The sequence below is a fragment of the Mustela lutreola genome, chromosome 9 (genome assembly GCF_030435805.1).
Source record: "Mustela lutreola isolate mMusLut2 chromosome 9, mMusLut2.pri, whole genome shotgun sequence".
In the NCBI taxonomy this organism is placed as follows: Eukaryota; Metazoa; Chordata; class Mammalia; order Carnivora; family Mustelidae; genus Mustela; species Mustela lutreola.
Window position 1 is genome coordinate 28,821,828 of NC_081298.1, and position 22,397 is coordinate 28,844,224.

The window sequence follows — 22,397 nt, forward strand, 5'->3', positions numbered from 1 at the left end:
CCCGAGGAACAGAGGGCTGAGAGGACATGGTATCAGAGCTGTGTTTAGGGGTCTTTAGACCTATGAACTGACACGGGGGAAGCCCAAAACCATGATTCATGGCTAGAGAACAGTTTGGGCATGGTTAAGCCTCAAAGGGAGTGTGGCTAAAGGATCCCTGGAATCGGAGAATGTGAAGAGACCATCAAGGAACGGTAGTGCTTCCAAGGGGTAGAGAGGAATTCAGCAGAGACCTGAAGAGAGATTGGAAAGAAGGAAGGAAGAAAACCCTGGGAAAGGAGCTTTCCCAGAGCCAAAGGGAGATCAGTTAGGAGAGGCAGCAGCCCTCCAGTGCTCGGGGACCTGGGAAGCCCCTCCCTTCGGCTGACGTGTCTCCAGAACCTGGGTCATCCTCCCTGCATAGAGGTTCAGCTTCCTTTATAAATCTATTAGATTGATTTGGGACTTGTTTCTTGATGGCTGAATTCATGTAGGAAATCCAGATTGTGGATTTGAATTCCTTTCTAGGTACGCAGGCTGCACTTATCAAAAAAGATTTTATGGAGTGCCTGGGTGACTCAGTCATTAAGCATCTGCCTTCGGCTCAGGTCATGATCCCAGAGTCCTGGGATCGAGGCCCGCAGGGGGCTCTGTGCTCAGCAGGAAGCCTGCTTCTCCCTCTCCCACTCCCCATGCTTGTGTTCCCTCTCTTGCCATGTCTGTCTATGTCAAATAAATAAAATCTTTTAAAAATTTTTGTTTACTAGAACAAAAGAAAAAGAGAAACTGGGAAAGAATTGGTGTATGAAAATAAAACAACTAGAGCATTCCTGGATTACTTAACTAAAGCCTTCTACATTTTTACTCCATCTGGTTATAAAAAGGGGAAAACCGGGGTCTCTGTAGTTGAGTGCGCCATCTTCCCTGCCGTCAAGACTTCTGAAGGCCCCTCAGAGGTGAATGAGGCAGAGTGGTCTGTGCCAGCAAGTCTCTGTCCCCTGAAGTCTGTCAAGAAGATGGCAGGATAAAGCTGCAGCCATGATCCCTCCCTAAGGGTGTCCTCTGGTGCCAGATGAGGCTTCACATCCCACTAAAGCCTCCATTCCTGATGGATACTGAGGCTTGTTTTCCCATCCTTCCTGCACATGTGGAGCTTCCATTCTGTATACTCTGGGGTTTGTTGAGGGGTGACTTATGGCTAAAACCCTGCTCCCAGCCCCTGCACATGTAAGTTGTCTCGGAGTAGATTCCCCGGATACAATGAAATGGAGACTTGACTGGTCTATCCAGGAGTGAGGGTGGGACCTGGCTGAGGAAGCAGCTGGCTTGCAACCCATTTGCAACCAAGAAGTCATTCAGTCTGATGGAGACCTTTGGAATTGGAACAACCCTCTGGATTGTCCCAGCTGGGTCAGTCATTGAGGTTTTGTTCTCCCCAGATTAATGGGTCACTGGCCAGGAGCTACCTGTTGGGAAGAGGCAGTTCCCTGTGGCTGCAAGTCCTAGAGAGGAAGGCGTCTGGGAGGCCACCAGTAGCAGTCCTATGGAGCGGCCGAGGTGCCAGCCCTGAAGGGGTTCCATGGGCAGAGCTCCCCGGGGTGTCCAAATAGGGATTATGCTTATGGTGTGTGGAGAAGGCAGGCTGAGCACAAGAGTCTCGCCCATGCTCCCGGCAAGCAGCCAGCTCCTCCCTTGAGGGCGCACCTCAGGTCCCCCTGCCTGCCTGTTTTTCTGCTCCCTGAGGTCTACCAGTTTCCTGTGAACCCAAGACATGTCTCCCAAGTCTGCCACAGGGAGTCGGTAAACGCAGATCGTGCCACCCACAGTCCCTGCCTCACACACAGCACCTCCCACCTAAGTGCATCCTTTTTGTGCAGTGAGAGTTGCACTTCTGGCTACCGAGTCACCCACGTTCCACATAGACGAGGCTCCTCTCCTGAAGGTGCCTCGAAGCCCGATAAGGCCCAACACGTCTCTGAAGGTCTACTCACACTCCACGCATGGATAGGGATTCTCCCCATCTGGCTCTCTCGTGCACGACGAGGCCTGGCTGATTGCTCAAGTCCTGCCCAGGATCCCAGCACACCGGAGGCTTCTCACCTCACTGTATCCTCTGGTGTATGAGAAGATTTACCCTAGGGCTAAGGCCCTGCCCACACTCCCTGAAAACATAATACTTCTCCCGGAGTGGGTCCTCTAGTGAATGAGAAGTGGTTTCTGGCTTAAGGAACAAGGAAGGCTTCTCCCTCGATTGTATCCTGTCGTGTATGCTGAGGTCTGACTTACCCCAAAAGCCCACAAACGTAAGGCTTCTCATCTGAGTGTGTCCTCTGGTGTTTTCTAAGGGCTGACTTATCACCAAAGGCTCGACCACACTCCACGCACACATAGGGTTTCTCCCCACAGTGTGTCCTCTGGTGTCTGATGAAGTATGACTTCTCCCTGAAGCTTCGCCCACACTCGCTGCAGACATAAGGCTTCTCCACAGAGTGAGTCCACTGACATCTAATCAAGACTGACTTATTTCTAAAGCTCTGCCCACACTCCCCGCACACACAAGGCTTCTCTTCTGAATGTGTTCTCAGGTGTCTGTTGAGGTTGGACTTCTGGCTAAAGCCTCAGCCGCACTCCTTACACACATATGGCTTTTCTCCTGAGTGTGTCCTCTGATGATTAATGAGGATTGACATCTGGCTGAAGCCTCGGCCACACTAACTGGGCCCATAAGGCTTCTTCTTTGAGTGTGTCCACTGGTGTCTGATGAGGGTTGAATCCACTTTAAAGCCTTACCCGCACTCCCGCAAGTGGGAGGGTTTCTCCTGCAAGTGGGTCATCTGCTTTGTAACAAAGTCTGATTTCAGGCGATCGTCTGGTTCAGGTTCTGTACCACTGAGTACCCTGGGTCTTGAGGCGTCTCTCCTTCCCCTGTCTGTTTGCACAGGGTTTAGCCTTTGGGCTGAGCTAGGCTCTGTCTCTACCACCATGGGGCCTTCTCTAGCTCTTGCTGACTATGCTCGGGGTAGGCTGGGGAATGCTCCTGAGGTCTCTGTCTCCTCTGTCCCCACACATAGGGGCCAGGAACCACTTTCACTCTGATGACCTTCTGTGTTTCCAAACCAGCAGCTCTGAGCGAATACTGCCACTCCCAATGCCTGGGGCCAGAATCCCTTGGATGGAAAAGATTCTCTACATTTAAGCCCAAGACGATCTGAAGCACATGTTGGCTAAGGACTTGCTGACAGAAGAAGGCCAGAAGGCAGGAGGCACAGGGACAGATTTCTGGCTTTGGTTCTGCTGGAGAGAGAGATATTTTTCAGATAGAGAAGCCCTATGTGGGGCCGCTGGGCAGCTCTGCCTTGTCCTAAGACAGAGGGTCTTCATGCCACATCTATAACTAACAATACATGTACAACACAATTTGTTCCTCACCAATAATTCCTTTACATTCATTTCTGCACATTCCATCTTCTGCAACCCACAAAACCCGTAACCAAACCATCTTCTACATGGGAGACAGGAACCTTTCCAGCAAGCACGGTGTGCTGTAAACAGCTTCACTGATCTTAGTCTTCCCTTTCTCCTAAACAACCGAAGCCATCGACAGTCACAGCCATACATACTGTCCACAGCTCAGTTCTACGTGGACGTAACAGTCTCTGTGACCTATGCAGAAATCACCTTCCTGTCTTTTCTTAGTACAAAACAAGGTGGATAGACATAAAAAGTCACTTGGCCTGGAGGGCTTTCAAACGTAGGAAACGGTATATGGATCAGTGGTTAAAAAGACTGTATGTGAAATAAAACTGAATGTCAGGTTTCCCATCTACATACAAACACTTATTAGAAATATCTAAGTGAGGGGAAGGGGTAGAAGGGATGGGGTGGCTGCGTGATGGACATTGGGGAGGGTATGTACTATGGTGAGTGCTGTGAATTGTGTAAGACTAATGATTCACAGACTTGTACCCCTGAAGCAAATAATACATTATAAGTTAATTTTAAAAAAATAAATTAAAATTTTAAATTTTAAAAATTTTTAAAGAAGAAATATCTAAGTGCTAGGTTCTCTGTTAAGCACTATGGATTCAGCAGTAGACAAGAAAAACATGGTCCATGATTTCAGGATTCCAGCCCCTTATGTTCAAACCAATCCCATCACGAGGACCTCAGACTTGGCTATGGGATTTGCTTTGGCCAATGATAACTGAAAAGTTAGTGCTACTTTCAAACAAGTTTTTGTGTTTTAAGATTTTATTCATTTATTTGACAGACAGAGATCACACGTATGCAGAGAGGCAGGCAGAGAGGCAGGCAGAGAGAGAGGGGGAAGCAGGATCCCCGCTGAGCAGAGAGCCCAATGAGGGGCTCGATCCCAGGACTCTGAGATCATGACCCGAGCCGAAGGCAGAGGCTTTAACTCACTGAGCCACCCAGGTGCCCCTCAAACAAGTTTTAAGAGGCACCATGTGGGCACCTGGGTGGCCCAGTCAGTTAAGCATCTGACTTCAGTTCAGGTCCTAATTTCGGGGGTCCTGGGATTGAGCCCCACGTTGGGCTCCGCACTCAGCAGGAAGTCTGCTTCTCCTCCCTCTGCCCCCTGCCCCATTTGTGCTCTCTCACAAATAAATAAAATCTTAAAAAAAAAAAAAAAAAGAAAGAAAGAAAGAATAAGAGGCACCATGTGGTCCTATCATTGCTCTTTGCCCTCTTTTTTAAGAACCCCATAACTCAGATGAGCTTGTTCCTTTTGTCTGAATGCCAGAACCGACAGAGCTGAACCACACCTAAACTTAGACAACAGTTGGTATAGGAACATTTGCTATGACAAGCCACCAAAGTTTGAGATGGTTTGTTACCACAGAATTACTTAGTCTAAGCTAACTCAAAAACTCCCCCTAGGGGATGCCTGGGTGGCTTAGTCATTAAGTGTCTGCCTTTCCTGGTGTGGGTGGGGGTGGGGGTCATGATCCTGGGGTCCTGGGATGTAGCCCCACATTGGGTTCCCTCCTCCCCGGCTCAGCAGGAAGCCTGCCTCCCCCTCTCCTACTGCCCCTGCAGCTCCCTCTCTTACTGCTGCTTCTCTGTCGAATAAATAAATAAAATCTTTAAAAAAAAAAAAAAAGCCCTAGGAAAGCTTTAAAGATTATTTCAGTGGAAATCGGCCCACTTATGTCTAGCAGTACCCATGAAGAAGAGACATCATAACATGAATATGTGAAGAATGAGAGAAAAAGAAAAAGACTGATTTTGGAAGAAAAACGCTATGATCTCAACTTTTGGCAAGTCCGAGAATAAATTTGTGCTGTCTTTTTTTAAAAAAAAATTTTTTTAAAGATGTTATTTATTTATTTGACGACAGAGATCACAAGCAGGTGGAGAGGCAGGCGGGGGCGGGGGGTGGGGAGCAGGCTCCCCACCAAGCACAGAGTCCGATGCGGGGCTCAATCCCAGGACCCTGGGATCATGATCTGAGCTGAAGGCAGAGGCTTTAACCCACTGAGCCACCCAGGTGCCCCTACTTAAGGTTATTTTTAATTGTGTTACTAATAAGCCTCTATCCCAATTTGTACTGTCTTAACCTAATAGAAATATAACCTAACTTGTGCTGTGTAATGTAATAGAAATATAAAGCAGAGGTGACAGAAAAAATGGGTTTATCATGTGACGGGCAAAATCATTAAAGTTCACAAACTGTTTAAGGGTGGGAATATAGACACAGAAAAAAAAAAAAAAAGACATATGTGACGCTAAATGAGTCCACAAAAAGAGAAAGAAATATGAGAAAGCTCAGAAGAGCCCAGGCTGGAGAACTGTAGAATATTATGTGTTGAGCAAAATAAAGGAATCAAGGCTTTCAGTATTGAGAATAATCTAAGTCAGGTCATTTCAACATTTTCCTCTGAACCCATAAAATGCATTAACATAAAGGAAGAGAATAATAGGGCAAGAGAAAAGGAAAAATAAAAATAAAGTCTAGTCAGGCTGACTAGCTAAGGCCAAATCGAAACACACAGAACCAGACTGAAATGGACGAAGCCATCCCTAGTTAGACAGAACTCAAAATAGATGGAATCAGATCAGAACACATGGGACAAGATAGAAATGGAACAACAAAAGTGTGATTAATTCATATCGGGGAAATAGCTATGCCATTTGAAGGAAATGGCTGAAGAAACTTCTGCCTGAACTGGTTTATGTCTCCAAAAATGTGACTCTTCTCTCCATGATTTATCTAGAAATTTAGGAATATCCAATAGGGCACGCTTTAATACGGTAGCCACTGGTCACAAGGGTTTAGCTGAAAGGTGGGCTAGTCTGAATGAAGACATGCTCTCAGAGCACATTGAGTTCGTAGTGTTTTTCTTCCAAAATCAGCCTTTCTTCCTCTCATTCTTCACATATTCAGTGTAAAATACACACCAGATTTTCAAGACTTAGTACCAAAAAAATCTAATTAACTTTTCTATATTGATTACATGTTGAAATGATAAGATTTTTTGACATACTGTGTTAAAGTAAATGCTATTAAAGTTAATTTCATCCACATATTTTTACTTTGTAGCATGCAGTTACTAGGACATTTAAAATTCCCACCTGGCTCATAGGATATTCCTAGTGGACAGCGCTGACCTACAACAAGGGGGCCCTCTGTTTCTGTCCACAACCTCAGAATGGTTTTTGAATTTTTAAATAGTTGGGAAAAAGTCAAAAGAATAAGGATGGTGGAATTCAAAACTCAGGGTCCACAAATCAAGTCTTAATGGAACACAGCCTCACTCATTCATTTACGTGTTGTCTGTGGCAATTTAGCACTCCAAGGGCCCACCCCAGAGCAGTTAGAGACCATACAGCACACAAAACCTAAAACGGTTACTATGTGGCCCTTCAGAGAAAACACTGGCCAACTCCTGATCCAGAGTAACGTCCCATTTGAAAGAGTATACCATCCCATTTTAAAGAGTTTACCAATCTAGGTTTAAGCAACCAATGTTAGCTTTTAAGTAAATGAAAAAACAGCAACAAAAAAATGACTTACGAAACCCAAAAGCCATACAGGTTCTTCTGCGCCAAAAGGCATTGTCTCCCTCCTCTCCCCCTTGCCAACTGTGCCCCCAAGCCTTACTGGCCACCTTGCAGTTCCTTATGCTTGGCAGGCACATCCCTTCCAGAAGGTCTTAGCACCAACAAGTCACTGCACCTGAAATCCTCTTTCCCCACATACCCAGAGTTCCGACTGCCTTACCGCATTCTACCTTTGGTCACATGGTCCCTCCTCGTTGATTTCAACCCCTCAATTGCAAAACTCAGCCAGCCACCCACTCACACTCAACACTCCTTCATCCTGCTCTATTTTATTATGATCTTATACGTTGTGGAGTTTATCACTTTCTAACATACCATGTTATGATATCCCTGCATGGGAAGCTTTTGGTTTGTTTGACCTCCTAGAAAGTAAGACCCCACGCACAGGATGCCTCACTAATGTGTGCTAAGCGTCTAGCATACTTTCTGGCATGTAGTAGGGGGCCAATAAGTCTCTACTGAATGAATGAAGGAAAGAACACACCCTCACCCAATGAGAGCAGGCTCTCGTAATTCTCCAGCATCACTTCTTTGTAGACGCTCCTCTGCTCAGAGCTCAGTCTCTTCCATTCAGCATCCGTGAAGACCACAGCCACACCCCCGAATGTAACCAGTACCTATAAAAACAAGCGGTAAGTTACCACAGTTACCACACAGCAAAGCCACTGTCCATGTTCCCAGTGTGAGGAGCATTTCCTGTGACCCTGGAGAGCCTGGACATGTGAGAAGTTGAACTCATTCTTTTCAGAGTACACAGTTCTCTATGTCAGGTTCCTTGGTCCCCCCATCCCCAGGTTTTGTGTTAAAATCTGAGGGGCACACAGCTGACGCATAAAATCCATTCCTGGCCCTCAGACACTTGGGATTTCACTGGAGAAATAATCTGCGACTCCATCAGCAGACCTCAAGCAATGCTCAGGAAAGTGACCTTGAGGATGCGTTCTGGAGGAATTCTGAGATGGAAGCACAGAAGGGGCGCTGCACAGAGGAGAGAAGCACACATACACGGGGCTTGTGCTGGGCATCAGGGGCTGGTGGAGATTCAGAGGAGAAAATGAAACAGTCTTCAACTGCAGAGAAAAGACAGGGTCCACACTGAGCACTTGTGGAGGAGGCAGCTTACTAAATCTCTCTGCCTGGGATTTTAAAATAAAGCCCCGAACGCTTCACTTGTCAGATAAAGCAACATGTCATGTGTGCAAAACCGTTGGCAGGGGAATGGCAGGGCCATTTACAGATAATCTGCTCTGCTTTTAAAGTCTGACACTCTATCAAGGTATACTTTAAAATTCACTGCTTTAGAAAATTCACTCCTTTTAAGCACCAGCACTCCTTGCACAACTCTCAGTTGCCATGGTTTAGTTAAATAACATCAATCCCTGACCAAAATGGTTCAAATGTCAGTTACTGCGGTGTATTAACGGCGAATAAGTGCCTCAAGCAGCCTCTGCCGCTAGCTCTCCAGTCCGCCGATCACTGTGTAAGTGACAGGTGCGCATCGTGACCAGTAACCAGTGACGTCACTTCTTCTGAAGTCTACCTTCCCTCAACACACCGCAGTCCCCTTTGCTATCACTAAGGCCACCGTCTCCATGTGGTCTATTTCTGGACTCTGTTCTGCTCCACTGGTCCACCTGTCTGTCCTTATACCCCACCCCACTGCGTTAATGACCACGGCATCACGAGAGGTCTTGGTATCTGATCAATTTCTCCAGCTTTGTTCTTCTTCAAGAATTTCTTGGCAATGTGGGGGCCTTTCCATATCCAAACAAACCATGATGAAAAATGAAGTACAAATACTACCGTAAATGAATCCCAGATATAATGTTGATCACAAGAAGCCAAACTCAAAAGGGGACAGACTGCGTGATGACATTCATTTAAAAAACAGGAAGTAGGAAAAGTAATCTTCAATATTAGAAGTCAGGAGCGAGTTATCTGCGGGGGAGACTCTCTGGAAGACTGGAAGGTTTACACGAGTGAAATGCTCTCTTTTGAGTGTCTGTCTCTTGATCTGGGCTCTGGTTACATGGCCGTGCTCACTTCGGAGAGTCTCAGTACATGTTTTAACTACACGTTTTGTTATAGGACTATGACACCTCAGTCAAATTTAAAATAAACAAAAATGCCCTAGCCTGGTCAGGTGAGAGTTCATGCTTTCCTAATATTTAAAGTGCTTCTTTCCCAGAAAACTGCTTACGATTTGCAATGTCTGCCCACGAGCCGTGGTGCATGATGAGGGCACTTTTTAGCTTACACGCCCGATCTCGAGAATAGTGGCAGCAGGTCAAAGGGCAAAAGGGGAAAAGGATGGGATCTACGTACTTAAAAATACTCCATGAACTAAGTGTCCACAATTTAGATTTTTGTAACAAGAAATTCAGAGGTACTTAACTTGAAAATACAGGAGACACATTTAACCAGAATGTTCTTCCCTCTGAATGCTCCTGACATAGGGCCTGACAGGGACAGTAATGTTGGAGGCCACACACAGCGTGTCACCACTTACTGCAGACATTACAGATGGAAGCAATAAGAGCAATGAGGGGTTTGCAATGTGTCTCCCTCCTGAAACTCAGAACGGGGCAAAGACTCCACGTTTCAAGTCTCCATGAAGTGACTTCTTCCACCCAAGCAGTGGTGCTTTGTGATCACACGTTTGCCCAGGACCCCTCAAATGCAATTGTATTTTAACTGTCAATACTAGGCGGGGTGCCCGGGTGGCTCGTCACAGCTACGCACCTGTCTTCAGCTCAGGTCATGATCCCAGGGCTCTGGGATCGAGCCCCGAGTTGGGCTCCCTGCTCAGCGGGAAGCCTGCTTCTCCCTCTCCCACTCTCCCTATTTGTGTTCCCCTTCTTGCTATGTTTTTCTCTGTCAAATAAATAAATAAATAATCTCTTTAAAAATCTAAAATAAAAGAAGAGAAAGAAAGAATGTAGCCAGTTGGTCTCATGGACAGCCAGCTTCCTCCTGACTGCTCACCACCGAAATCTCCATCATTTTCCAAGGCTGAGGCTTCAACTTCCCTCTGCTCTGTTGCAAACAGAGCCAAGCCTCTGAGGAAGCACCAGGGGTGCTCAGTTCTTAGGCCTGCCTCTCCCCCTGGGCACCCAACAGCCCGTTTTTGTTTTTGTTTTTTCTCCTCAGCTTTGCCCTCCTGGCCCAGGATCCCTGCCTTAGGAGCAAATTGCAGAAAAGGCAAGAAGCTCTCCTGATTCTTGACCTCCTGTGCCCAGGACAGAGCTTCTACCCTACAACAAGGGGCCAGTGGAGGAAGAAGACCCCAGACCACTTGCCCACACTTGCCTGTAGCACTGAGAACTGTGGGTGGCCTGCCCCTGCGGGGGATATGTGAGGTCCCAGACTGAGAACAGGGGCGAGAGAGCCCACCATTTTGGCTGCACCCATCGGAGTACAGGAGGGAACAGGCCATGGGACAAATGTCACACACACTTGCTTTTCTTACTGAGATTCAGACTTTCTTGAATAAATGTTTCTCTGCTTGCTGTACATCCTTAGGACAATTTCCAGACTTTACATAGTTGTGCTTTTTGTCATTTTGGATGTTTTGCTGGGGAGAAGGTCCACCAAGTGCCTCACACCGCCACTCCAGAAACGCTTCTGTGTCCTAGGAATTTCTCAGTCCACTACCGGGGGCTGGAGCCTGGTCTGAAAGCCTTAGGCCAGCACCTGGCCAACACCTTTGCTGACCATCATGCAGCCATTCCAACCACGACCATAAAAATTACTGTTACAGCCATCATTGCTGGTCTTCGCACGTTTTTCCAGAGACCTCAGAGGCTCGAGAACAAGAATGGTGGATTTACCTACCTGTTGGTTGGGCCAGCAGAATCTCATCCCCATCCTCGTGAAAGAATACATTACATTTCTGGAAGAGAAGATCACAGGCTGGAAGTTTGGATTGGGGGATGGGACGCTATTTCTAGGGAAACCATTCTGTAGGAGAAATTCCTCAAATGATACAGACCCAGTCCCAAGGGTCAGAAAATATGCTCCCACATTTTCAGATGGAGATTTATGTAAGAGCAAGAAGGCTATTCAGTACATTAGAAGGTGCAGGAGCTGGAGAGGCAGAGAGAGCCGAGTCTAACTGCCGGCTCCACGATGCGGAAGACAAGTGTGGCTGTGCACAGATCACACACTCCGCTGGGCCAGACCTCCTCCTTCTGAAACAAAGAGCATGACCACCATCACCACACTCTTCCAGCTCTTGTCAGGAATTATGGAGAAAATGTTACTGTGTCTGAGACTTGTCTAAAATAATCCATGGAGGAAAGTGAGGCGTAGAAACGACATAAGACTGGCCATTATAGGTGATTCTTGAAGCTGGATAATGGGATCTGAGGGCCTATTATTTACTCTGCTCGCTACTTCTCTACATGTTCCAAAATTCCAGTGATATATGAATGGATAAAGAAGATGTGATGTGTAGATAAATGGCGGACTATTACGCACCCATCAAAAAGAATGAAATCTTGCCATTTGCAATGACATGGATGGAACTAGGGAGTATTACGCTGAGTGAAATAAGGAAATCAGAGAAAGACAAACACCTTATGATTTTACTCCTGTGGAATCTGAACAAATCAGATGAACCCGGGGATGGGGAGCGGGGGAGGAGAGAGGGAAATAAACCATAAGAGACTTAAATATACGGGGTGCCTGGGTGATTCAGTCGGTTAAATGTCTGCCTCCAGCTCAAGTCATGGAGTCCTGGGATCAAGCCCCACGTGAGGCTCCCTGCTCAGCGAGGAGCCTGCTTCTCCCTTTGCCTGTCGCTCTCCCTGCTTGTGCCCCACTCCCCTGGCAAATAAATAAAATTAATTTTTTAAAAAGTTACTCTTAATATTAATCTTGGGTATATTTTTCTTTCTTTTTTAAAGATTTTATTTATTTATTTGACAGACAGAGATCACAGGTTCGCAGAGAGGCAGGCAGAGAGAGGGAGGGAAGCAGGCTCCCCACTGAGCAGAGAGCCCAACGTGGGGCATGATCCCAGGACCCTGAGATCATGGCCTGAGCCGAAGGCAGAGGCTTAACCCACTGAGCCACCCAGGTGCTCCCGGGGTATATTTTTCAACAAAGAAAATCAAACACACAAATGACTAAGACAGTGTCTGACACAGACGGGAACGGCTGTCTTTCCCCTTTTCAAGAAAGAGAATATATGCTTATTCTCTGGGAAACAAGCCAGCATTTCAGGCAAAAAAAAAAAAAAAAAAGTAAAAGGAACCCAACTCACCAGCATTTGGGCCTTGCCCTCTTTTCCCTGAAGCCAGTCAGTAGAGCCAGAAGGCAAACCTGGGTGAAAAGGAGCAACTCTGAGGGGCCGGGCCGCCCATGCTGCTCACAGAGCAGCTCCTCCTCTAGGCCTGGCAGGGACAAAGGAGCCTCTGGGCACAGCTGTGCTCACCGAAACATTCTGGCTGAACCCCCGGTGCCTCCCCAGACCCACCAACTCCCACCTGCCGGGTGATTTTGAGTCCGTTCCTTCATGGTCTCTGTGTCTTCCCTGTCTTCCAGAGGCAAAACCTGTCCCCGGCCTGGCTCTCAGCGGGCAGGACAGAGTCAGCCTAGTGCCTGCTGTGAAATTCAGCTAGAGGGGCCAGGTAGAAGTTACTTCCTCTCAAGATCAACTTCTGCTGCCCAGGGGTACTTCTTGGAGCCTTATGAAAGCCCATCTTGCTTCCAAACCAGGACCTGTGTGACAGAGAGACCACTGAGTGTTGCCGGGAGCTTTACTGTGGGCCCTGAGCCCAGGCCTCCTCTGCCTCCTCTCACATCTCCTCGTTCAACATGGAGCCTCGGGCTCCAGGGCCTCCTTGGATTTCTTCCCTTCATCCCTTTCCAGCCTGTATACCCTCCAAGGCTGTCCCCTGCCTCATTTCCTTATCTGATGCGATGTGCAATTCCTTCGATCCTCACCCTCAGACTCAATCCATGTGTCGTATCAGTCTCCACTACATGGAGTCAGAGTCAGAGGGAAGAAACGGCGTAATTCCTGTGGAGAAAGAGGCCCAGAATGTCTCCTTCCAGACCAAGCTAGCATTCTGACTCCTCTGGCCCTAGGCCCCAGCATTCCATCTTGTGTCCCTGTCCTCTGAGGACTCGGGGTCTCAGTGGAGCCCTTCCCCTAGGTCAGACTCCAGGCCTCAGGATGACTCTGTGAAGGTAACCCCCACCTTCCTACCCACCTGGCCTTGCCAGAACTGTGCACTGGCGTCTCTAGATGAACCCAAGTAAGAGTCCTTCACCCATGTGGCTCCAAAGGAGGCAGGTGGCCTTGGAGCTCAACCACCTTCAGAAGTACCTCAGATACCCTGTCCAGGATATCATCCCCAAGGACTACTAGTCCTTGGGGGGCTAGTTTACCCCAAGGAGCCCTTGTGATTCATCCCCTAACTCCACAGGCAGGTCACTCCTGTTCTGTCCAACCTGGGCATCCCACCTTACTCACACTAGTTTGCAATTTTTCTCTTTATTTGACCATTTTTACTAGATTAAGAGCTTCCGGTAAGAAATAACATCTCAGTCATTTTCCTAATCCTAATGGCTAGGATGCAAGAGGCCTTTGTGGTAGATTTTACCACGGTTCACAATTATTTATTTCTCTATAAAAAGCCTATACTTCCCTGCCCCTGAATCAGGTTTGGTCTTGTGACTTGCCTTGGGTGATGGGGTATGACTGGAAGGGACAGTGCCACTTCTGAGCAACGTATGATTCCACCAACTCTCGTGTTCTGAGAGAAGCATGTCCCCTAGAAGGGATCAGGTTCTAATGTAAAAAGTCACAGTGCGGAGCTACAAAGCAACCGACAACGGAGGAGGAATAAGACTGGGGTTAAAGTTAGATTGCTGTGGGGGCCACTGAGATCTGGGGGGGGGGTCACATGTTACTGCACGACAAATTGGCCTAAGCTAGTAAATCTCTATAAATCTGTTCCTGGGTCCCCTGGGCGTCTTAGTGGGTTAAGCCTCTGCCTTCAGCTCGGGTCATGATCCCAGGGTCCTGGGATCGAGCCTTACATTGGGCTCTCAGCTCAGCAGGGAGCCTGCTTCCCCACCCCCTGCCTCTCTGCCTACTTGTGATCTCTATCTGTCAAATAAATAAATAAAATCTTTTAAGAAAAATCTCTGTTCCTATTAATACTAATGCCTATAAAACAAGTACTATCCAGAGTTTGTAAATCATCACAACACAGCCAAGGGGTAGACACTGCTATTTTTTCTATCTCCACAAAGAGGGAAACTAAGGCACTAAGAGGTCAGTTGATGTATCCTTAAGACTGTAGCTATGAAGTGTTAAAGCCAAACCTAGAATCCAGAATTCTCATTCGAAAACTCATCCCCTTCACTTCTGCCCAGCAAACAAAGGCCTCAATGGAAATGCCAAGAGTAACCAGATTTCCACAGGGTTCAGAGTTCACCTTAAAGAAGATAGGACACTCACAGTGAAGGGGAGGAGGGGTCTGTATCAGTCAAGATGGGTCAAGTTATTCTGCAATGGTGAATACTCCCCCCACAATCTCCAGAGCTTAAAGTAACAATTTCCTTCTCCTTCCGGATCCCTGTCCATCATGTGTCATCTGCAACTGTGCTCCAAGCCATCTTCAGTCCTAGACCAACACAGCAGGAGCAGCGCCTGTTTGGAACATGATCAGGAGGACGGATAGAGGAAAATAAAAAACAGAGAACCATACTTACAAATTTGACCCAAAGTGATACCTGGGACCACAGCTCATGAGCAAATCAAGTCACATGGTCACTTCTGAGTTCAACAGCGTAGGGCCATATACTTAGAGGGAGAGGCCACACAGGAGGGATGCTAGGATAGCCGATGACCAATGACACGGCTTTCTACTACAAGGTCAACAGGATTCTCCCCCAGCCCCAGTGTGCTAGGATCTGTGGCTGTGCGCAGGATATAAAACTAAAGGACATGTGCTGGTCCCTGGTCCCTGGTCCCTGTACGAAGAACGAGCAGGGATAATGACCAGGATGAGCGTAACTCAGCACAAAAAGATCAAGACTCTACCGTGGGAGATCCAAAGTAGTGAACAGAACGCTGCTCTTCTGAGCCTAAGGTGGAGTCTGGACATCCAGGCAAGAAGCAGCGCTGCAGGCAAAGGAGACAGTGCCTTCAGTAAGAGAGAGGCGGAGGGAGGGAGGAGAGACGGAAAAGACCAGAAGAAATGGGTGATTTCCTAGAAGAATAGAAATTGCCTAAAATCAAGTAAAAAAAATGATAATGAAAATGAAAAACTGTTAACTGAAAAAGAAAACGAAAAGACAAAAGACCTCTCCCAAAGGCAATGGCCTCAGACAATTAAACCAGCTAATTATAGCAAAACTTCAAGGAATAAGTCTTTGTGTAAGAAAGATTAAGATCTCCAAAGCATTAAAAGCATTCTTTCTGACTCATTCATCAAGGACACAAAAAGTAAGCAAGGGCACTCCAGAAAAAGAAAATCAGGGGTCAATTTTACTTCTAAAACTAGGTGCAAAAATCCTAAATAAAACATTAACAAACTGAATCCAGCTGTACCTTAAGGAAATAATAATACATCACCATCACCAAGTAGAATTTATCCCAGGAACTGGACAAGACAGTTTAATATCAGAAGACCTACTATGGGGGCACCTGGGTGGCTCAGTTGGTTAAATGTCTGCCTTCAGCTCAAGTCATGATCCCAGGGTCCTGGGATCGAGCCCTGCATCGGGCACCCTGCTCAACGGGAAGCCTGCTTTTCCCTCTCCCACTCCCCCTGCTTGTGTTCCTTCTCTTGCTGTGCCTCTCTCTGTCAAGTAAATAAATAACATCTTTAAAATAAATGAATAAATAAAAGACACTTTAAAAAGACCCTTAAAAATCATATTGGGTTTTTGGGAGGTTTTTTAGATAAAAAAGCTAAACTAGGGGTGCCTGGGTAGCTCAGTCCTTAAGCATCTGCCTTCGGCTGGGGTCATGATTCCGACCCAGAATCCCAGGATCAAGTCCCTCATTAGGCTCCCTGCTCAGTGGGAAGCCTGCTTCTCCCTCTCCCACTCCCCCTGCTGTGCTCCCTCTCTCGCTGTGTCTCTCTTTGTCAAATGAATAAATAAAATCTTAAAAAAAAAAAAAAAAAAAGAAGAAAGCTAAACTATAAAGATGCATACTTAGGTCACTGACCTTAGTGAAATTCAGGAAAAGGTTACTTTTGGAAGGGAGAGACAAAGGCGTTCATTGGAATCAAACAAATGGAGGAACATCTGGGAAACCAACAAAGTTCTCCTTTTTGACCTGGATGTTCACTTCCTTCTTAATCCACACTCTTTGGTGTGGCTTTGTTTCCTGTGTTGTTAATAAAAAGGAAAGTATATAATGGCACAAAAAATAAAACTGTGATTTAGTGCAGCAACAGACAGTAAATGGAACAGAATAGAGAGATCAGGGGCGCCTGGGTGGCTCAGTGAGTTAAGCCTCTGCCTTCACCCAGGTCATGATCTCAGGGTCCTGGGATTGAGCCCCACACCAGTCTCTCTGCTCAGTGGGGAGCCTGCTTCCCCCTCTCTCTCTCTGCCTGCTGCTCTGCCTACTTGTGATCTCTCTCCCTCTGTCAAAAAAGGGGGGGGGGGCGCCTGGGTGGCTCAGTGGGTTAGGGCCTCTGCCTTTGGCTCAGGTCATGATCCCAGGGTCCAGGGATCAAGCCCCACATCCGGTTCTCTGCTCAGCAGGGAGCCTGCTTCCTCCTCTCTCTCTCCCTACTTGTTATCTCTGTCTGTCAAATACATAAATAAAATCTTAAAAAAAAAAAGAGAGAGAGAGATCATGTGTATCTGGGGATTAATGAGTGCTGGATACAGTATCTCAACACAGCCAGGAAAAGATGGCCTCTTCCCAAAGGGTTGAGACAAGCTGCTATCTTATTGGAAGTTGCATTCCTAGTTCACACCTTACATTAAAATAAATTCCAAGCATGTAAGAGCTAAAGATTAGAAACAAAAAATATATAAACATTCAGTAACATACAGGAGAATATACATCAGAACTTGGGAAAAGATAGATCTTCAGAAAGAAAGAAAAAAAAACATAAAATCCAGAAGCCATTAAGGAAGAAGGGGGATAAATCTTACAACCTATCGATTAAATACTTCAGTTTAACCAAAGACACCTTTAGAAGAGGTGGGGTGGCAGAAACATGTATTGTATCTGTTTAATCTTTGAGTGATTTCATAAAAACAAAATCCTGGAAGGATACATGGAAAATTAATAAAACTGATTATCTATGGGAAATAGACGTGTCTGTATTTATATTGACATGAATGTGTCCTAGAATCCAAAAAATCAAAACAGAAATTTGAATAAATGAATTTAAATTTAGCAAGGTGGCAGGATATAAAGGGTCAACCTAAAAACGTCAACTGTGCTTACAAATACTGGTAGAAACAACTGGAAACTTACATTTATTTTTTTTAAGGATTTTATTTAATTATCTGAGAGAGAGAGAGGGAGAGAGCACATGCGGACACAAGTTGGGGGAAAGGCAGAGGAAAAGAGAGAATCTCAAGCAGATGCCACACTAAGCATGCAGCCTAATTTGGGGCTCGATCTTAAGTCCCTAGAGATCATGATCTAAGCCAAAATCAAGAGTCACATAAGTTGGGGTGCCTGGGTGGCTTAGTCGGTTAAGCATCTGATTTCGGCTCAGGTCATGATCCCGGAGTCCTGGAATCGAACTCCACATTGGGCTCCCTGCTCAGTGGGAAGACTGCTTATGCTTCTCCCTCTCCCACTTCCCCTGCTTGTGTTCCTTCTCTCTCTGTGTCTCTCTGCCTAATAAATAAAATTTAAAAAAAAAAAAAGAGTCAGATAAGCTTAACCAACTGAGGCACCCAGGTGCTCCTGGAAACTTACATTTGAAAAGCATTTCCAGGGGCGCCTGGGTGGCTCAGTTGTTGGGCATCTGCCTTCAGCTCAGGTCATGATCCCAGGGTCCTAGGATTGAGCCCCAGGTCAAACTCCCTGCTCAGCAGGAAGCCTGCTTCTCCCTCTCCCCTGGTTTGTGTTCCCTCTTTCGCTTTCTCTCTCTCTCTCTGTCAAATAATAAATGAAATCTTTAGAAAAGGGAGCGGGCATCTGAGTGGCTCAGTCGTTAGGCGTCTGCTTTTGGCTGAGGTGGTGATCTCAGGATCCTGGGATAACGTCTCACATCAGGTTCCCCACTCAGTGGGAAGCCTGCTGCTCCCTCTCCCACTCCCCTTGCTTATGGTCCCTCTCTTGGTGTGTGTCTCTCTCTGTCAAATAAATAAATAAAATCTTAAAAAAAAAAAAAAGAAATCTTAAAGGATCTCAGCTAAGCAGATACTCTTAAAAAAAAAAAAAAAAGCGGGCGCCTGGGTGGCTCAGTGGGTTAAGCCGCTGCCTTCGGCTCAGGTCATGATCTCAGAGTCCTGGGATCGAGTCCCGCATCGGGCTCTCTGCTCAGCGGAGAGCCTGCTTCCCTCTCTCTCTCTGTCTGCCTCTCCATCTACTTGTGATTTCTCTCTGTCAAATAAATAAATAAAAATCTTTAAAAAAAAAAAAAAAAAAAAAAAAAAAAAAAGCAAGCACTGAGAACACAGATGCATAGAAATAAACTTACAGAGAAATGTTGCTAGGGCAAGGATGGCAGCAACCTGGTCTGGGATAATATTCTCCGTAAAGGCCCCTGCCCTTCTATCAGTCCTGGAATCCTAGGAAACCAAGCAAGGCCTCTGAGTCTCAGAGGGGACACTGCAGGACACGAGATGTCAGAATAAGCAAAAAAAAAAAAAAACCAGGCCCCTGGTTTGAAGCCCAGAAAGCACTGCAGCAATGCCAAAGGTGAGTGGTCTGCACCGGCAGGTGGGCTTTCAGGAGCCCAGAAGTCTTTTCTTTCTCCACCCAGTCCTCTCTGGGCAAACAGGGATATAGAAGCGGGTGGCAAGGATGAAAGAGACAGTGTGAGCTTCAGGACTGTCTCCTGGGCCCCAGATACCAGGCTAGAAATCCCCAAGTTCAAATGAGGGGTGCTCCTCTTCCTATAGAGAAAAAGAAAAAGAAAGCCTCAGATTGCGCAGAGAAGAATGTAGATAGCTCCCGAGGAACAAAGTCAGGTGTGGGCATCAGAACACCACTTGCCCAGATATGCTCCTATTAAATAGGGAATTAATCCTTTTTAATGCCTATGGGCCTCAAGTTGCAATATTATTAGGAATAGTTAACTATTACTAAACTCTTACTATACACCAGAGACAATTCCAGGCACCGTACAAATTTTACCTCTCGAAAACTCTATAAGCTAGGTCTTGGGATACACTAAGGCAGTTATAAATCTTGCTCAAGTTGACAAAGCTAGAAAGTTCCGAGGTTTGAACTCTAGCTGTACAGTGCCAAGCCGGCTGGGTCAGTGGTAGTGTCAGTAGTGGTCTAGTCCTGTGGGAATGTAACAAGTGTTATCCACACATAGTGTTGAGGGGATATCTGTGAAACAAGACTGGCTGCCAATTAATAAATGTTTAATGTAATGATAGGTCCACAGGTGTTCATTGTACCATTCTACCGGCAGGTTAACAATTTATCCTTAGCAAGAAACATAAAATAAAACTGAAGTCCTGACACCAGAACCCAATCAGATGCCACAAGTGATCTGGATCTGCGGCCAACAGCCCTCAAAGGTCCCCACCCTACCTAATCCCATTAAGTCTCAAGCCAGTGGTTTGACCCCCAACACACAAGGGAAGGGGGAATCAGCCAAACTCGCCACTCATTACAACCAAATCCAAGATTTTGGCCACAAAGCAGCAAATCTTAGGACAACTGGTTCCAGAGAAGCAGACCTGCCCCCCCAAACCCCACCCCACCCCTGTTCAAAAAACTGCTTAGGTGGGGCAGCTGGGTGGCTCAGTGGGTTAAGCCTCTGCCTTTGGCTCAGGTCATGATTTGTGGATCGAGTCTGGGGGATGGAGTACCCATGGGGCTCTCTGCTCAGCAGGGATACTGCTTCCCCTCTCTCTCTGCCTGTCTCTCCGGCTACTTGTGATCTCTCTCGCTCTCTCTGTCAAATAAATATAAAAATCTTTAAAAAAAAAAAAAAAAAAACTGCTTAGATGCCAATCCCCAGCAGTGCAGTTCACCATCACTAGAGGATATCCGTCCCATGACAAAACCTCCCCCACCCTAAAAACCCCAAGGGACTCCAGACACTCCTCCATAACCTCCTAAGTGTATTTCACCCACATCAGACTCACCGCCCACCCCCAACAAAATCAAGGCAGAGCGGAGCCTGGGACGGTCCGCACACACCCTGATTATGGGTCCGGAGTAAGCCCCACCAAAAGCAACCAACCCAAAACTTGACCTTCACGATCAGCCCTGGGTTTCCACAGCCTCCCGGGGATGAAGACCCAAGTAAATGTTCCCTCGCCCAAGCACAACTGGGCATTCAGGGCCCGAGCCCCCCATCAGGGCGATGTTTGCTGTTTGACCCTGGCTGAACTCATCCCTACCATCAAATAAACCCTGAGGTTTATTTGGGCGCCCCCATCCGGAAACCGTTTGGTCCAGAATATACCCACCCCCTTCAGAAATAAAAAGTTACGGAATTCCAAGTCATTCGCTCCAGCCGGGAAAGGGAGTTCCGCACAGCCCCCAGTAACTTAGGGATTCCGGGCTGGCTAAGGGTCCCTCGGTTCCCTCGGTTCCCTCGCCCCAAACATGCGCCCCCTCCTCCCAACATGGAAGTCCCAGCCTCCCACCCGCCGGCCTCAGCAGCCACACTCCCCACCTGCCGCAGTCTAGGGGGGGTCCCTGACCCTAGGCCCGCCCTTTGCTGACCCTCCTAACGCTACTAGAAGGACCTCGAGCTTGCCAAGGGCCGGGGCAGCCCTCGCTCACCGCAGCTGGCGGAACCAGCCCCGCCTGCCCTTGGCCATGGCCGGTCCTTGTCAGAACTACATTTCCCAGAATCCCCGCAAGCACCGCCTAGCGTTAGCAGCCACTGCAGCCGCTCCTCAGCCGTGTTCATTTACTAAGACAATGCCTACTGTAATGACAGCCTACCCTTAAAACAGGTAGTGATTTCTGTGTGAAATCGAGGCTCCCTCTGCCCCTTCTCTGGAAAGACTACACTCCCCAGAAACCTCTGCGGCAGCTCCCTACACAACTTCTGGACCCTGATCTCCGTGGGAGGGCCAGGTCGTGCATCCCCAGGCAGTTCTGGATTGGCTTTCTGGGCCAAGTTTTTGCATTTCAGTTTTGTTTTCCTCCCGTGACAGAACTAAATTCAATAGGCTTGGGCTCTATGACATACACAACACCCTCGTGAGTGCCATCAAATGTAATAAATGGTACAGCAACTCTGGAAGACAGCTTGCCAGTTATAAAACTAAACATACTCTCTAACCAAGTGATCCAGCAGTTGTGGTCCTTGGTGATGTGATGTGGGCCAGGAGGGAAATGTCAAGAAAGAATTCTGGAGATGTTTTCGGTGCAAAAAGGTGCTTTTATTGAAGCGTCCCTTTTATTGAAGGTTCAGGACCGTGGGCAGAACTGCACTGTGAAATTGTGAGGTGTGATTGTATACTTTAAGTTGGGGGTGGGTGGTAGAGATAAAGGAAGTCTCAGGATCCTGAAGATCTGGATATTGTCTAGCTGATGAGGGAGCAGAAGGCAAGCTGAGGACAAAGCACAGGCTGACACCCTGCACACCACCCTCCCATCCCCCACCCCTCCGCCCACCCAAACACCCCACTCCTGGGTGGGATCTGTGTGACATTCCTCCAGGAAGCTTCCACCGGTCTTAATGCCTTGCTGGAGGGAAAGACAACCTTAACTTGACAATGGCAAGGCATCCAGTATCCTGTGAGTCTTTAACATATGAAAATCCTTTTGAAACCTTCATTTTCCTTACTTCCCCCAACTCCCAAGTATATAATCAGCCACCACCACCACAACCACCCCACCCCCCGTGCAGCAGCTCTTTCTGCCTGCAGGTCCTGTCCCTTGCTTTAATAAAACCACCATTTTGCACCAAAGACATCTCAAGAATTTTCTCTTGGTGGTCAGCCCCAGACCCCTCCCCACTGAACCTTACCTATATTCCAAAACTACATCAAACCTAAGGTTGCTTTTTGCCTCTAGCAAAGCAGTAACATTAAGGCAGTTTTAATTTCCTTGAGGAATGTGACACTATGACTGTCTCAGGTGATGGGGTCTTAGAATATAGGTGAGGTTCGGTGGGGTGGAGTCCGGAGCCAACGACCAAGTGAGAATTCTTAAGACGTGTTTGGTGCAAAATGGTGGTTTATTAAAG

At 47.0% G+C, this 22,397-nt stretch overlaps 1 protein-coding gene across 4 annotated transcripts; it reads right to left on the reverse strand.

Annotated features, from left to right (window-relative positions):
• Window positions 1-2,214: 2,214 nt before the first annotated feature.
• Window positions 2,215-21,028, reverse strand: ZNF343 (zinc finger protein 343). Of its 4 annotated transcripts, XR_009344625.1 has the most exons (6): window positions 14,537-15,864; window positions 12,552-12,786; window positions 12,329-12,387; window positions 10,897-10,954; window positions 7,553-7,679; window positions 2,215-3,273 (listed from the first exon to the last, which is right to left on the reverse strand). XR_009344625.1 is itself a non-coding variant. In XM_059133759.1 (5 exons), the coding sequence occupies exons 2-5, from the start codon at window positions 12,580-12,582 to the stop codon at window positions 2,954-2,956; spliced, it is 537 nt and encodes a 178-aa protein (XP_058989742.1). In that variant the 5' UTR covers window positions 12,583-12,786; window positions 20,981-21,028; the 3' UTR covers window positions 2,215-2,953. The 4 variants fall into 4 exon arrangements, 3 of the variants coding, with proteins under 3 accessions (XP_058989742.1, XP_058989743.1, XP_058989741.1); XM_059133759.1 differs by lacking the exons at window positions 10,897-10,954; window positions 14,537-15,864 and adding an exon at window positions 20,981-21,028; XM_059133760.1 differs by lacking the exon at window positions 10,897-10,954 and having other exon boundaries at window positions 2,215-3,270; window positions 14,537-15,857.
• Between the last annotated feature and the right edge of the window lie 1,369 nt (window positions 21,029-22,397).